The 14,828-nt window shown below is 61.1% G+C and overlaps 3 protein-coding genes across 3 annotated transcripts; 2 read left to right on the top strand and 1 right to left on the bottom strand.

Moving 5' to 3' along the window:
• Window positions 1-1,120: 1,120 nt before the first annotated feature.
• BLOC1S1 (biogenesis of lysosomal organelles complex 1 subunit 1) lies at window positions 1,121-4,168 on the top strand. The gene is made up of 4 exons (XM_062203525.1): window positions 1,121-1,263; window positions 1,868-1,940; window positions 3,644-3,776; window positions 3,997-4,168. Exons 1-4 carry the CDS (start codon window positions 1,203-1,205, stop codon window positions 4,105-4,107), a joined length of 378 nt encoding a protein of 125 aa, XP_062059509.1. The 5' UTR covers window positions 1,121-1,202; the 3' UTR covers window positions 4,108-4,168.
• Window positions 4,169-4,272: 104 nt separating this feature from the next.
• RDH5 (retinol dehydrogenase 5) lies at window positions 4,273-8,247 on the top strand. The gene is made up of 5 exons (XM_062203524.1): window positions 4,273-4,993; window positions 5,511-5,838; window positions 5,919-6,177; window positions 7,474-7,637; window positions 7,906-8,247. The coding sequence occupies exons 2-5, from the start codon at window positions 5,529-5,531 to the stop codon at window positions 8,127-8,129; spliced, it is 957 nt and encodes a 318-aa protein (XP_062059508.1). The 5' UTR covers window positions 4,273-4,993; window positions 5,511-5,528; the 3' UTR covers window positions 8,130-8,247.
• A 728-nt stretch (window positions 8,248-8,975) lies between these two features.
• On the bottom strand, window positions 8,976-11,690 carry CD63 (CD63 molecule). The gene is made up of 8 exons (XM_062202110.1): window positions 11,604-11,690; window positions 10,993-11,069; window positions 10,072-10,260; window positions 9,911-9,985; window positions 9,723-9,818; window positions 9,487-9,627; window positions 9,238-9,321; window positions 8,976-9,146 (listed from the first exon to the last, which is right to left on the bottom strand). Exons 2-8 carry the CDS (start codon window positions 11,056-11,058, stop codon window positions 9,081-9,083), a joined length of 717 nt encoding a protein of 238 aa, XP_062058094.1. The 5' UTR covers window positions 11,059-11,069; window positions 11,604-11,690; the 3' UTR covers window positions 8,976-9,080.
• Window positions 11,691-14,828: the final 3,138 nt, after the last annotated feature.

Here is a 14,828-nt window from a genome sequence, read left to right as displayed (position 1 = left end):
TGCCCACATCCCATTCTGGAGTTCAAGTCCCAGCACCTTCACTTCCAATCCAGCTTCTTGCTAATGCATCCTGGGAGGCAGCAGATGTTGCTTCAAGTACTTGGGCCCCTGCCACCCATATGGGAGACCTGGATGGAGTTCCTACATCCTGACTTCCACCTGGCCCAGCCCTGGCTGTTGCGGGCATTTGGGGAGTGAACCAGCAGATGGAAATTTCTCTCGTGCCCTCGCTCTTTTCAAGTAGATGAAAATAAATAAACAGATAAAATAAAACCTCACCCATGAGATTCTAATAGCTAATCCCCTTTGTTGACTTAACCCAACCAACCCCTTAGTTTGCTAATGAGAAAACTAAAATCCAGAGATGTGAGCAACTTGCTTGCCCAAAGTTACCCAGGATGTCAGGGCAAGACGCAAGAGAAAGTGTAGCAGTGGCATTACGTTGGTAATGTTTATAATTTTTCCTGTTGGAGTTAAGCCCGGAAGCATTCCTCTTTGGTTGAGAGAGGTGTTATATAATGTACCTTTCACTTTGGCAGTGGCATTAGGCTTCTGCTAAGACCAAAATGGGTTCGCATTCCCTGACCACAAAAGGACAGAGACAGAATTGTACATTCACCGCACACAGCCCGCCACATCTGCCAAGCTCCCTAGAAGGCTGCTTGAAGTGCCTCAAATGCTTCTCCACAATAATCACCCAGAGCTGAGTGAGGGACCTCGCTGGGGTGGAGAAGAAAGCTGGGAAGACAAGAAGGCACTCTCCCCTAGTCGGGAGGGGGAGGGGGAGGGGGAGGCAGGGAACCAAATGAGAGCCGACAGGCTGCCAGGAGGTAAGGCCAGCGAAGGGAAAGAATTTCAATGAGTCCCGGGAGTCTGCACACAACCGTGAGCCCTCCCGGGGGCCAGAGGTCGCCAGGAGACGTTAAAACGGGTTCGGCAAAATGGGTACTAAAGTCAAGTCCTCCCCACACTCACCAGAAAGTGAGCTCTCAAAATAAAGCCACGAGTTCAGATGCGGCACCAACCCCGCAGCTCCCCGCCCGGCCAAGACCTTCACTACTTATCACCCCCACGCCTCAAGAAAGAGGGCGGTCTCCGCGTCACGTGACGTGGGGGTCACGTGATCCGCGGGCGCCGCGGTGCATTCCAGCTCCCGGAGCCGGTGGGGGTTCGGCGTGCCCTGCCCCCAGCCGGACGCGACCATGCTGTCCCGCCTGCTCAAGGAACACCAGGCCAAGCAGAATGAACGCAAGGAGCTGCAGGGTGAGCCGAATATCGCGTCGGCATTTGTCTCTCCGGCCGCGGCCTAGCTTCAGCCTGGAGCCCGGACCTCGAGTAACCGCCCAGACCTGGCGAAGGGCGCCAGCTAGCGGGCAGCGAGCGTGGCGGAGAGCAAACCGAGGGGCGGCCTTTTTGGAGATTGCGTGCCCTGGCCAACGGGCTCGGGTCCCCCCTCGGCAACGCCGACAATCCCCGACCTGGCGGCCTCGTAGCCCCGCCCTCTGTTCGTGGGCCGCTGTGCCTATTGGTAGGGCGCCTGTCATTCTGGGAGTGGGGAGGAACGCCCCCGACGGAGGAGCCCGTGGGATTGCTCCCAGAGACCCGGTTCTGGGAGGCCTGAGACCGCCGAGGAGGGGGTGGGGGGCTCGCAGACAGGCGTCGTGGGTGCTGCCCCTGGCGTCCTTCAGCGAGTGCCCCTCTCAGGGGACCCGAGTCCGCCTCTCTCAGATGAAACCTTGCTTTCTATTTCCGTCGTTTTCAACTCTGACATCAGTGGAGAGGTTCAAATGAATGGGGGAAGAACCTGTAGCTCCACCCCTCAAAAAACCCAGTCTCCAATCCCTCTTCTCCCTCCCCCCCCCCCCAGAGAAGAGGAGGCGAGAGGCTATCACGGCCGCGACCTGCCTGACCGAAGCCCTGGTGGACCACCTCAACGTGGGGTACGAACATCTTCCCAGCGACACCAGCTCCCCCCACCCCCACCCCGAGTTGGAGCGCTGGCAAGGTCTGGCCCCCAGACCCCTTTGGAAGGAGTCAGATGCTCCACGCGGTCCCCCGCCCCCCACGGGGTTCCCAGCTTGACCGTCTGGAGACAGGCGTCAGCCAGTTCTGCTGCTAGCCCTGGAAGAGGAAAGAGCAGCTGTGCTGGTTGGAGAGGCGGCCAGGGTCCCTCTGGCAGTCACAAGTTGCTGCCATCTGCCCGTCCCCCCTTCTCCCTTCCCGGGCCAGCTGTCCTCCCGCGGGAGGGGGCGCCCCCTCCTTCCCTGCGGCCTCCCACCCCTGGCAAGCCCGAGGAGCAGCTGGCAGGAAAGGGCTGGCCCGGCTGGTGGGGTGAGGACAGGACCTGTGCCAGGAGCCCCGGAAGAGCCAAGCTGTCTCTTCCATCCCTCCCAGGTCTCCAGGGACCATCCCCTGCCAGGTCCCTAAGTGAATGCCAGTCACTGCCAGAGACCTGGGACCCCAGAGGCCCGAGGTGAAGATTGGAGAGAGAGTCAGATAGCCCCATGGTACCGCTGTCAGGGGAAAGGAGGCAGCGTGGTGCCTTCTACCCCGGGGCAAGTAGATCAGCTTGGCCGTGCAGGGTGGGATGAGTCAGCCAAGTGAGCCATGCAGGGGCCGGGGTCATCTTCATTACTCATCCATGGGGAGATCAGGGGAAGAGGCTGGGGCCAGAGCCTCTGGCTGCCTCCCTTCAGGCGGTCCTGTTCACTCAGCTGTCTCCGACCAGAAAGGCCAGAGCCTGTCCCTTTTCCTCCCTCCCACGTTGGCGCCGCCTGGGTTCAGCTGTGTCCGCCATTTCTGAGCTTGGCTCAGGCTTCCCCCTCCTCTCCCCATGCCACAGGCCACCCCACTTTCAGCTCCCAGGGCAGCTAAACCAGAGGCAGATTAGAAAAGATTTTGTGTTGCTCCCACGGCTCCTCAGACAAAGGCCCCTGTCAGGTGTCCTGCCCCTTGCCTCGGCCAGCCCCCACACATTCCAGTGGGTGGAGGGCGCCGGATGTGGAGGCTCCTGGCTGGCCTAGAGAGCTTTGGGGTGCGGAGTGAAAGATTCATCAGCCAGGCAGGGAGAATAGTGATGAACAACCCCATGAGTCCATGGTCGTCATGCTAACTGCCCCCAGCACCTTGAGGGGAAGAGAAAAGAAAAACCATTGCCTAGAGCAGAAGAGAGGGAGTGTGTGTGTGTGTTCTGTGCAGCTGAAAGGAGAAGGAGAGAAAGTGAGAGCCAGGAAGAAACCCCTGGGATATCCTTCCTGACCCAGAGTTCCCGGGGAGGCAGTGAGCTCCCCCATCCCACCCCAGATTCAGCCGGGGAGGGGCAGGGGGGAGCAGCTTCCCTTGCTGACCTCTTGCACACATCGCCAGCCTTCCAATCACTGGCAGATGTGTCCCTGCGGCTGGATTTTCCCAGCATCACCACACCCCCTTCCCCTTCCCAGCTCCTCCCTCAGGAGGAATCCTGGGAGTGGGAAGAAGGAGCCGGGTCATTTGCATCACATCTGAGAGTGGCCAAAATCCCTAGGTTTTCCCCAGCCTGGCTCCTTGGCCGGCCTCCCCCTGCCGCACTGGAATCTCGGTGCCAGAGACCACCCGAGAGACCACGAGCGGGGCGAGCTGACCTCCTTCCTCCTCCTAACCCTAGTGTGGCCCAGGCCTACGTGAACCAGAGGAAGCTGGACCGCGAGGTGAAGACCCTGCAGGCCCAGGCTGCCCAGTTTGCCAAGCAGACAGGCCAGTGGATTGGGATGGTGGAGAACTTCAACCAGGCTCTCAAGGTGGGCCTCGCTCCCTTTATCACCTCCCCATCCCGGGCCCCCACACTCTGCCTCCCTCAGGGGTTAGGGAGGAAGTGGAGCTGGTCCCAGAAGCCCCACTTGTGGCCCCAGTGTGTGAGCAGCCAGAGACAGGAAAGTCACGGGTGGGTCCAAGGGTTGGGTGAAAAGCACCCCCAGCCTGGGAGCCGCACCTGCCCACCCACCTGCTTCCCCTTCCCAGGAAATCGGGGATGTGGAGAACTGGGCTCGGAGCATTGAGCTGGACATGCGCACCATTGCCACCGCGCTGGAATACGTGTACAAGGGGCAGCTTCAGTCGGCCCCCTCCTAGCCACTCCACCCCCTGCCCTCCACCCGCAGCAGGCCGTGAATAAAGCCCCGGCCTCCGTTCATGTGTGGTGTGTTTCGAGGCGCTCCAGTGTGGGAAGTGGGATGAAAAGATCAAAGGTGATGCCCGCAGGATGGTGCCATTTAGATATGGGTGGAACCAGCTTACTCTTACTGTCCCGACCTGCTGCTCCCCCGCCTCCTCCCCTTCCTCCTCTTCCTCCTCAGCCTTGGTGCAGGTTCCTGTTGGGTAAGCCAAGGGTCCGAGTGTCCCACACTTCCCCAGAGAAGGTTCTAGGGGCCCCTAGGGCGTCCTAATTCAGGACTTGAGTTTCCTGCAGAAGAGAAGTAAGACACAGAGCGTGCCTGGGCCCCCACTCTGGCTCGGGCCCTCTCCACGTGCTCGGGGCCCCTCCCAGGCCAGCACTAAGCAGTGTCATGAGTCTGGGCTGGGTGGGAGATTAATTCTTGGAGGCACAGCAGGGCCAAGAAGGGGGAGGAATGACAGGTCCAAGGCCACCAGCCGAGAGGGGCAGCTGCCGTCCCTGACAGCTCCCTCCTGGGAGACCACGACACAGGTGGCCACTTACCCAAGCTGAGACAGCCCCAGAGGAGCCTGGGCAGATCTGGCCTCTGCAAAGCCCTGGCCGCAGGCAGCTGGGCTTTGGCTGACCTGGCTCAGGACTCCAGGCTCAGGGCTCCTCCTCCCCAGCCCTCCCTCCACCCCCCTTGTACATATGCTTAATACTCCTGGCGCCCGAGGCCACCCACTTGGATTTGGGCCTTAGCTGGAGCTAGCGTGGGAGCCTGGGAAGCCAGGAGCAAAGTCTCTTAAAAGCAAAACAAGAAGCTTCAGGCTTTGTAGGACCTGCGAGCTTTCCCCAGAGGAGGTAAGGGGGACCCTGGGAGCTGGGGTGCCGTGAGGGGAGGGGCTGGAGGTCCCGTGTGCCAGTAGCTCAAAGCGCCAGGCATATCTCATCTTCCTCACATGGCATCCAGACCCTCATGGCTCAGGGCGTCACCACCACTTGGCAGATGAGGCTCAGAGACACCACCATACACGCTGGAGGCCCCGGGACTTGGACAAAGGGCTCCTGACCGTGTGATTCCAGGCACAGGGCCGGGGTCACACTGAGAGGGTTGAGGGGTCGCTGAGGAGGTGTGAACAAACAAGGAGCTCCCTCTGCTCCCCAACACGGGCCCCGGCTCGTCCGGCTTGAGTCAGGTTAGCCTCAGTGCAGGGCCTGCCCACGTCTGTGTTGCAGAGATGAGCTGTGGTTTGCCAGTTATTCACCAGGTAGCTAAGTTCTCAACTCTGCTCAGACCGGACAGTCCCAGCCAGGGAGGATATTAGGGGCAAGGGCTTGGGGGCCAAGGCTTCTGCCCAGCCTACACTGCCACCTACAGGCCGTTTTGGATCCTGCCATGTGGCTGCTCCTGCTGCTGGGTGCCTTGCTCTGGGCAGGGCTGTGGCTGCTCAGGGACCGGCAGAGCCTGCCCAGCAGTGACACCTTCATCTTCATCACCGGCTGTGACTCAGGCTTCGGGCGCCTTCTGGCACTGCGACTGGACCAGAGGGGCTTCCGGGTCCTGGCCGGCTGCCTCACTCCCTCTGGGGCAGAGAACCTACAGCAGGTGGCCTCCTCCCGCCTCCACACCACGCTGCTGGATGTCACTGACCCCCAGAGTGTGCAGCGGGCAGCCACGTGGGTGAAGTCACATGTTAAGGAAGCAGGTGAGGACCCTGGCACCCAGGGGTCGGTTGCTGTGGGAGGACATCACCTGCCCTCTGCGCCCGTCCCGTCTCCCCCACAGGGCTCTTTGGGCTGGTGAATAACGCTGGCGTGGCCGGGATCATCGGGCCCACACCATGGCTGACACGAGACGACTTCCACCGCGTGCTGAGTGTGAACACGTTGGGTCCCATCGGGGTCACTCTTGCCCTGCTGCCCCTGCTGCAGCAGGCCCGGGGCCGGGTGGTGAACGTCAGCAGCGTCCTGGGCCGCCTGGCAGCCAACGGTGGGGGCTACTGTGTCTCCAAGTTTGGCCTGGAGGCCTTCTCTGACAGCCTGAGGTGAGAGGCGCAGGGCTGTGGGCTCCCAACCCAAGGACAGCCCTCCCAACAAACGAATTAGTGCCTGCCCAAAGTGGGCCGGCACAAAATAAGACACAGCACAGTGGAGTAACCAGGAGGAGAGGGCTCAGGGCCAGGCACCATGGATCCAAGTCCTAATTTTCATGCAAGCCTTAGGGTCTTTCTTATTTATTTGAGAGGTAGAGTTACAGACAGAGTGAGAGACAGAAAGGTCTTCCTTCCACGGTCTCCCATGTGGGTGCAGGGGCCCAAGCACTTGGGCCATCTTCCACTGCTTTCCCAGGCCATAGCAGAGAGCTGGATTGGAAGAGGAACAGCTGGGACTCGAGCCGGTGCCCATACAGGATGCTGGCGCTGCCGGTGGAGGATTAACCTACTGTGACATGGCACAGGCCCCTCAAGCCTCAGGGTCTTACAAAGATTCCTTCTCTTTACCCATTTTTTCTTCTCTGTTAAACTGGGATGAGAATCCCTGTCTCTCAGGTGTGGTGAGAGGTAAAAATAAGGGGCGCAGCAGTGCCTGGAAGGTACTAAGTGCTCAGAAAAGCCTGCTATCGCTATAAATAGGGAAACAAACTACCAGCACTAAGTAGCACATGGCCAAAATGTAGAAGGAATACACACCAGTTAGCAGACACACTGGGGCCTCCCTCCGAGCCCGCTCACCCTGCTCTCCCGCCCCTCATCAGTCAGTAATCCCATTCAGGGGACCATGGGTGCACAAAGGAGATGGGGCAGGACGACAGGGCAGCGGGACCTCAATGTTGAGCTGAGCACAAGCCGCTCAGGAAGCCCGCCCTTGTCCCCCTCCTCTGTCCCGGTCCCTCAGCCTTTCATTTCCCAGTCAGCCCAGAACACAGGCTTTACACATGGACTTCTGCATCTACACCAGGGCGCTGGCATGTGTCCCCACTGCCCCCACCCCCAGAACTACCAGTCTGCACCCTGCATGTCAGCACTTGGAACTCATGGGGTTGTTCTCTGGCCAGCTGCAGCCAGCTGTCTGCAGGCTCATAATGGTCAGGCTAATTGTGTTTCTTGGTCCATGGTGCCTAAACTAGGTGGCCCTTTAAGGAAAAGTGTGCTGACCTCTGCTGTAGATGGTAGAAGAAAATATAAAGGAAACAAAAGATCCTTGCCTCCGGCTGCCAGGCAGCCAGGACCTCCCCCGTCAGGGCTCCTGCCCCTCATCTGTGTTAAGGCCCTCATCTTAGCTGCCCAACCTGTGCACCACAGGGCAAGCGCCCTGAGCCCCCCACTCTGCCCCTACTCCAGGCGGGACGTGGCTCCTTTTGGGGTCCGAGTCTCCATCGTGGAGCCTGGCTTCTTCCGAACCCCTGTGACCAACCTGGAGAGCCTGGACAGCGGCCTGCAGGCCTGCTGGGCACGGCTGCCCGCAGCCACACAGGCCCAGTACGGGGAGACCTTCCTCACCAAGTGTGAGTAGCGGGGCCAGACGGGGGCATGGGACGGCAGGACGGGAAAGGACCACCAGGAAGATCAGTCCCACCCCAGCCTGTGGGAGGAGTGGGGGCAAACGAGATGGGATGCCACGCACAGCAGCCCAGTCCCATCCCCAAACGGGGCTGGAGGGTGGGGAGGCGAGGAGCCCTCTGACCTTGCTAGGAACAAGCCCAGGACCCAGAAGATAGGGTCCAGGAGGGGGGCAGTGTCCTGAGGCTGATGACACCCACCACGGGGTTGCAGATCTGACAGTGCAGCGGCGCATCATGAACCTGATCTGTGACCCGGACCTCACCAAGGTGAGCAAGTGCCTGGAGCACGCCCTGACTGCTCGTCACCCTCGAACCCGCTACAGCCCGGGCTGGGACGCCAAGCTGCTCTGGCTGCCGGCCTCCTACCTGCCGGCCAGCCTGGTGGACGCCATGCTCACCTGGGTCCTTCCAAAGCCTGCCCAGACTGTCTACTGAATCGGCCTCCCAGAGACTGTTTTCCAAGAGCAAGGACTCTGACTTGTTTCTGCCGTCATTCTGGTACCATCTGGTGCCTGGCGCAAAGCAGGCACTCAATAAATGTGTACTGTCTCAAGAGCAGAAAGTGAGTGAGCAGAAATGAAGGTGTCCCCAAACTCACTGCCAAGTCGTTAGTGCCTGCAAAACAGCTGGCGCCCACTGGGGGGCGCCGGGAACTCCTGCATCTTCGGGTGAACTTTGCAACCGCACCCGGAGGAGTGGCCACCAGAGGGCACTTTGCATGTGTCACCTATTTTCTGCACGGAGTAAGGTTACAATTCTGAGTTTGTACTGAGAATGGATCTTTAGCTCTTTTCCGTGATGAAGCATCAGAGCCAACTTGAGTGGTTTCCATGGGGGGAAAAAAAAAAGCAATACTCATTCTTGTCAATCCAGAATGAGGGAGAGTGGCCACCCTACTTATCAGCACCCTGAAAGGAAGCGGGTCCCTTGAGAACTGTGCGAGATGGGGCTGCTGGGCCCCCGGGTGCACAGAAGGCCAGGGAGAGCGTGGCCACAGCTGACCCAGGCTGGGCTCTCCCAGGTGAGGCCTGTGTGGGAATCCTGGGACTTACCCAGGAGGTGGTTTCATGGATGTTCCAGCAAAGAGCGCAAGGCTGGGGGGCAGGGAAGGCACTGGGCCGGCACCTCCTCCAGACCCCACATCCCCTTGCCAGCCCACCCAACACGTTCAAGCACACCCCCCTTTCCCAGACGTTCACCACCTGCCTCCCCCGGCAGTGCACACAGAGCAAGGGAACAAGGATAAGGAGGAAGAGGTCAGGTATTGCTTTGAGACAAACGGACACCATGTCTCTTTTCGGTCTGAAAAAATAATCCGTTTAATTGAAAAACCTGGTGGATACGACTGCACTCCCCTAGACAGAGGGGGCTGAAGAGACCAGAGCCCTACATCACCTCGTAGCCACTTCGAATGCTCTTCACAAGGCAGCAGGCAAAGACAATGCCCAGGACCTAGAAGGACAGAGGCAGAGGGGAGTGAGAAGGGCAAGCCACCCCAGATCCACCCACGGGACCGCAGGCCCCTGCCCGGATCATCTCTCACCTCCACAAAAGCAATGCCCAGGGCTGCTGCCGCCACCACCAACACGTTTTTCCTCAGCCACAGCCCAATCTTCTCCACGCAGCCCTGAGGGGAGGCAGGCACACAGGTGAGGGCACCACCAGCGCTTCCCACCCGGGCGGCACCCAGCACCTGGCCCGCCCCCTCCCGCCCCTGACCCTGTCCACCTCCGTCCCAGAACGTCTCCGTGTCTCCTGAAGCCTCCGCCAGGTTATCCAGCCCCCTCCCTACCTCGACATAGATGTCCTTCACGTTGAACTTGACCCCACAGCCCGAGGTGACGTTGACACAGCAGGAGTCAGGGACGCGCTCCCTGGTCATGCCAGGGATGGACGCCCAGTCCGTGTAGTTAGCAGCCCCACAACATTTGAACTGGGGGAGGAGAGGGAGATGGGGGGAGAGGGTGGTGACGTGAGCCTCCCCCCTTGGCATGGAGACGCCTCTCTGCCCCCGGCAGCCCTGCTCACATCTTTCTGCATCCTGTCCAGGATTAAAGCGGTCTGGTTGTCTGTCGAGTAATTTTGCATCTGCTGCCGGAAATCCTTATTAAACTCCGACATCACCTGAGAGTAAGGGGAAGCGCTGCTGAGGTCTGAATCCAGGCACCTGGTTCTGAGCAGCCCGGGGGAGGACCTGCCCCTCACTCCCCACTCACCTTGTCTCTAAATACGTAACCAGCAATGGCAGCGGCCACCTCCACCAGCATGATCAGAGACAGGAAGATGGCAAACTGCAGGGGCACAGCGCAGGAGTCAGCCTTCCAGCCTAGGACCCGAGACCCAGCCATGGGAGCGCGTCCCTGGCACCCCCACTCACCGTGATCATCAGACAATAGTTCTCCTTGCAGGTTCCACAGCAGCCCACAAAGGCCACCAGGAAGAGGAAGGCCCCCACAGCGATGATGACCACAGGCAGCAGGGAGCCAGGAGTCGCTCCGTGGGTTATGGTCTGACTCAAGACGAGCTGCGCCCCCACACCCACGGCAATCAATCCCACTGCACAGGCCTGGGCGAGAGGGCACGAGAGGGTTAGGCTGGCCGCAAACACAGAGCTGACCCCTGGAGGAGAGGTTGAGCCGCACCCCTCCGGGAAAGGGGACTGTGGAGGAGGGGATGGAGGGACTGGGGAGAAAGGAGAAGCGACCGGTGAGCCGTGACCCCGGGGCACACATTCCTGCCCAGAGCAGGACAGCCTCCAGGGCGCCCAGCCCCGTGCCAGCCCACGCCTCGGCGGTGACAGCTCCGACGGCCGGCTAGGCCAGGAAGGAGAAGGGGCAAGGGTGCTCCTCCCTGGACAAACAGCGGGAGCCACTTGGGGTGAGCAGAGACCTTCCTGGCCCCCACAGAAGCCGGGCGGGAAAGAAGGGAAGGATGTGGGGTGGAGGAAGAGGGGGCCGCGGGAGGACTGGGGCAGAGGAGCCTCGTGGCGATAGCATCAGGCCGTTGGCTGGTTGCCCCACTGCCCCAATCACAAGTGGTTGGGTCACCAGACAGGAAGGGCCAGGAGGGGTGGGGGTGGGGCGCTGCCCGTCCAAGAGGACCACTTTTCGGTCCAAATGGGCCTCCGGGATCCCCGAAAGCCAGAAGACGGGACAGCGGCGCCGCCCTCGGCCCCGTTCCCCGGGCTCTCCCCGCACATCTGGCCTGCAGCTGCCTCGGCTCCCGGCGGTCGGGAGCCAGGGCGCCCCCCACCCCCCGACCGCGCCCCGCCAGGCTCGCGCCCGAGCTCCGCACTCACGCAAAAGGCCAGCAGGAGCACGTAGAGCAAGAACTTGACACATTTCATTCCTCCTTCCACCGCCATGGCTGCCGGGCCTGGGGTCCAGGGGAGGCGGAGAGGGGGGGATTAGGGGGAACCTCGCTTTCCGGGCTCCCCGCCGGCCCTCGAGGCCTTCCCTGCCCGGCCCCCATTCCCGGCCCCTCCCACCCGGAAACCCCGCGGTCGGTTCCACGTCTCCCAGCCCCCTCGCTTCCCGGGCGGCAGAGGGGTGGGGGTCCGCGCCCGCCGCGGCGCGAGCTTGGGGCAGCTCCCGGGGGCTCGGGGCTGCCGCCGACCCCCGGCCCACCAGCCCCAGGCGTCCCACCAGTCCCGAAAAACGGTCCTCCGCCCAATCCCGAACCCACCCCGTAGGCTCTTCGCCAGCACTCTGGGCTGCCCCCCGAAAATTAAACAAGTGCGGCAGACACCCCCGCCCCCCCCGCCCCCGCCTCGGGAACTTCCGAGCAAAGTTGCTCCAGGGCCCCGAGCGCCGGCTGAGAGCGCGGGGCGGGTCTTCGGCCCCTGGAAAGGGGCGCCCGAGCGGCCTCCCCGAGCCCGCGCCCGAGCCCGCCGCGGCCCCGCGGCCTCACCTGGGCTCCCCGAGGCTGTGCGCTGCGCTCCCGCCGCGGCTCAGGGGCTCTCTAGCGGCGCCCCCCGGCTGCTGCCCCGCCCGCCGCGCGGCCCCGCCCCGGGCTCCGGCCACAGCCCCCTCCCCCGCCGGGCGGCCGCCGGCCTCCCTCATGTGACGCGGGAGCAGCTGCGGCCTGAGTCACCGGGGCCGGCCCGGGGAGGGCGAGCCCCCCGCCCAGCGGGAGCCACGTGGCCCCCCGGCCTGCAGGACAGCGCCCACGCCCGCCCAGGGAAGGCTCGGACGGCCGGGCCCTGCGGGCGCCTTGGGGCCTTCATGGCGCCCCCACCTCCGCGCCAGCTCGTGGTAGGACGGCGGGACCGAGCGCCGCCTGGTTCCCTCTGGCTCTGGGCGCGGCAGAGGAGGGGGCGGTGGGTGGCCGGGAGCTGCCCTCGAAGTCGCCGCCGAGCCGCTTCCTCCGCCACCTCTGGGATCGAGCCTCTACCCCCAGCCCCAGCCCTGAGCCTGCTTGTGACTGGGTGGGCCAGAATAAACACGTCCAGGGAGTCTTGCAAATTCTAAGTGAGGGCTCCTCCATTCTCCAGGGCGGGGAGAAGGCAGGAGGCCCCCTTCCACGGCCACCCCACCCCTCCAGGCCGCGTCAGGGCGGGTCCCTCGGGTCCCTCCCGCGGAGGAGGAGTGCCAAGGTCTGTGCTCTGCTGGCTCATGGCTCCTGTTACTGGAGACGTGCGGACGACAGCAGGGCAGGGGCTGGGGTATGCAGGCTGGGGGCACGCTCCAGGGCCGCCGGCGGTCTCCACTCTACGCCTGGACCCCACCCCTTAGGTGCTTCTGGACCTGCCTCGAAGCCACTTCCCGCGTCTTGGGCGTGTGGGTGCACACAGAAGCTGTCAAAGGGACAGGAGGGGAGGGCGGGCCTGGCCGGGCGGCAGAAGCAGTTTCCAGGATCCTGGCCTGGACTTTGCTTCCCCTCACCGCGGCAGGAAGGCTGCGGAGGAGGAGCGAGGGGCCTGAAGAAAGGAGTAGTGATCAGCTTCCTCCCCGTGCCACCGCTGGATGCCAGGCTTGTGCATCCAGGCTTGTGCAGCCAGGGGAGGAAGACCAGAGCCCTGCCTGCCCTCTGCTAGCAACAAACCAAGCTCTGTCCTGGGCGTGAAGAAAGGCAGATGGGTCAGGTGACAGTTGGGCACAAGGGGAGGAGGGCACTGGGTGGGCGGCGTAGCCCCCCCCCCCTCCAGTGACCTGGCAGGATCTCAGTTCCAGACAGGGAAAGAAAGGAGCATTTTTCTAAAGCACGTGGAGCTGCCTCAAAGGCCGAGGGAAGGATGTGGTGAAGATGGGAGGGGAGAGAGCTGAGATGCCCAGCCACCAAGTTCAGCACTTGGTTCTGGATCCAGTTGGATCACAGCAACCCAGCTGTGAAAGACTTGGGGGGAGGGGTGCCAGCGCTGTAGTGTAGCTGGAAAAGCTGCCTACTGCAACTCCATTCCATTTGCCTGCTGCTTTGAGTCCTGGCTGCTCCACTTGTCATCCAGCTCCCTGCTAATGCTTCTGGGAAAGCAGCAAAAGATGCTTCTTTTAAAGATTGATTGATTTACTTGAGAGAGTTACAGACAGAGAGAGGGAGAGACAGAGAGAAAAGCCTTCCATCTGCTGGTTCACTCCCCAAGTGGCTGCCACAGCCGGAGCTGGGCCAATCCGAAGCCAGGAGCCAGGAGCTTCATCTGGGTCTCCCAGGTGGTGCAGGGGCCCAAGGACTTGGGCCATCTTCCACTGCTTTACCAGATGCGTCAGCAGGGAACTGGATCGAAAGTAGAGCAGCTGAAACTTGAACCGGCTTCTGTATGGGATGCTGGCACCACAGGCAGAGGTTTAACATACTATGCCACAGAGCCAACCCCAAAAATAAATCTTTAGAAAGAAACAAACAAACAAAAAAAAGTGATCTGAAAATCCATGCATTGTGGCGCAGCAGGTTTAGCCACCACTTGCAAACGCTAGTATTAAATCCATGGATTTGTGAGGGCTCACAGCCTCAGAGAGCTTTTCCATCTCAGGAATGTGGGGGCAGGGATATGCAACCAGGAAAGGAGCTGACAGTGAAAGGCCCTTGCTGCACTGTTCCAGGTACTGGGCTGGACACCTGGGCTGATGAGGTCAGCTTTGTCCTCAGACAGCCCTGTGAGGTCGGTGCTTTCCTGCTTTCAGAGATAAGGAAGAGACGTGGAGTCACACCCAGAGTTCAAGTCAGTGAAAAGCAGGCTGAGGATTTTAACCCAGAGCTCATGGGGTTCCAAAGCCTCTGCTTACTTCTCTCTCTGTAGGAGGCCAAGAGAAAAGAGAACCTCCAGACAGGAAGAGAGGGGACAGTGGCTGGAAGTGTCACATCGTATGGTGGGAAGTAGGAGAAGGTCACAGAACCAGTGGCTCTCTATGAACCAGGGTCAGGAGCACCTGCTGAGGCTGAGGTAGAGACATGCGCCATGCCCATGGGCGGGGAGAGAGCAGGGGTGGTCAGCAGGGGTCCCACGGGAGGGGCTGTTCGAAAACTGCAGCAAGTGCAGAGTGGTGGGGCCGGGGGAGCCCCAGAAGACCCACCCATGTGGAGCTGGAAGGGAGGAACAGGGAAGGGCAAGAATGGCCCATTCTTTTTTAAAAAATAAATAAATAAAAGATTTATTTATTTGAAAGTCAGAGTTACACAGAAAGGAGAGTCAGACAGAGAGAGAGAGAGAGAGAGAGAGAGAGAGAGAGAGCTTCCATCCTCTGGTTCATTCCCCAATTGGCTGCAACAGCCAGGGCTGTGCCGATCTGAAGTCAGGAGCCAGGAGCTTCTTCCAGGTCTCCCACGTGGGTGCAGGGGCCCAAGGACTTGGGCCATCTTCTACTGCTTTCCCAGGCCATAGCAGAGAGCTGAATCGGAAGTGGAGCAGCCAGGACTAGAACTAGCACCCATATGGGATGCCAGCACTACAGGCCAAGGCGTTAGCCCGCTGCACCACAGCGCCAGCCCCAAGAATGGCCCATTCTGTAGAGGAAAAAAAAGATCAATTGATCGATTGATTTAACAGGGAGAGCAAGAGAGAGAGGGGAGAGGGGGAGAGACAGAGATGGAGACTTCTCATTTTCTGGTTCACTCCCCAATCTGGTTCACTCCCCAAGTGGCCCCAGCAGCCTGATCTGACACAGGCTGAAGCCAGGAGCTCCTTCCAGGTCTCCCACATGG

The sequence above is a fragment of the Lepus europaeus genome, chromosome 10, assembly GCF_033115175.1.
Source record: "Lepus europaeus isolate LE1 chromosome 10, mLepTim1.pri, whole genome shotgun sequence".
NCBI classification, from domain to species: domain Eukaryota; kingdom Metazoa; phylum Chordata; class Mammalia; order Lagomorpha; family Leporidae; genus Lepus; species Lepus europaeus.
This window is presented reverse-complemented; position numbering and strand designations above follow the sequence as displayed.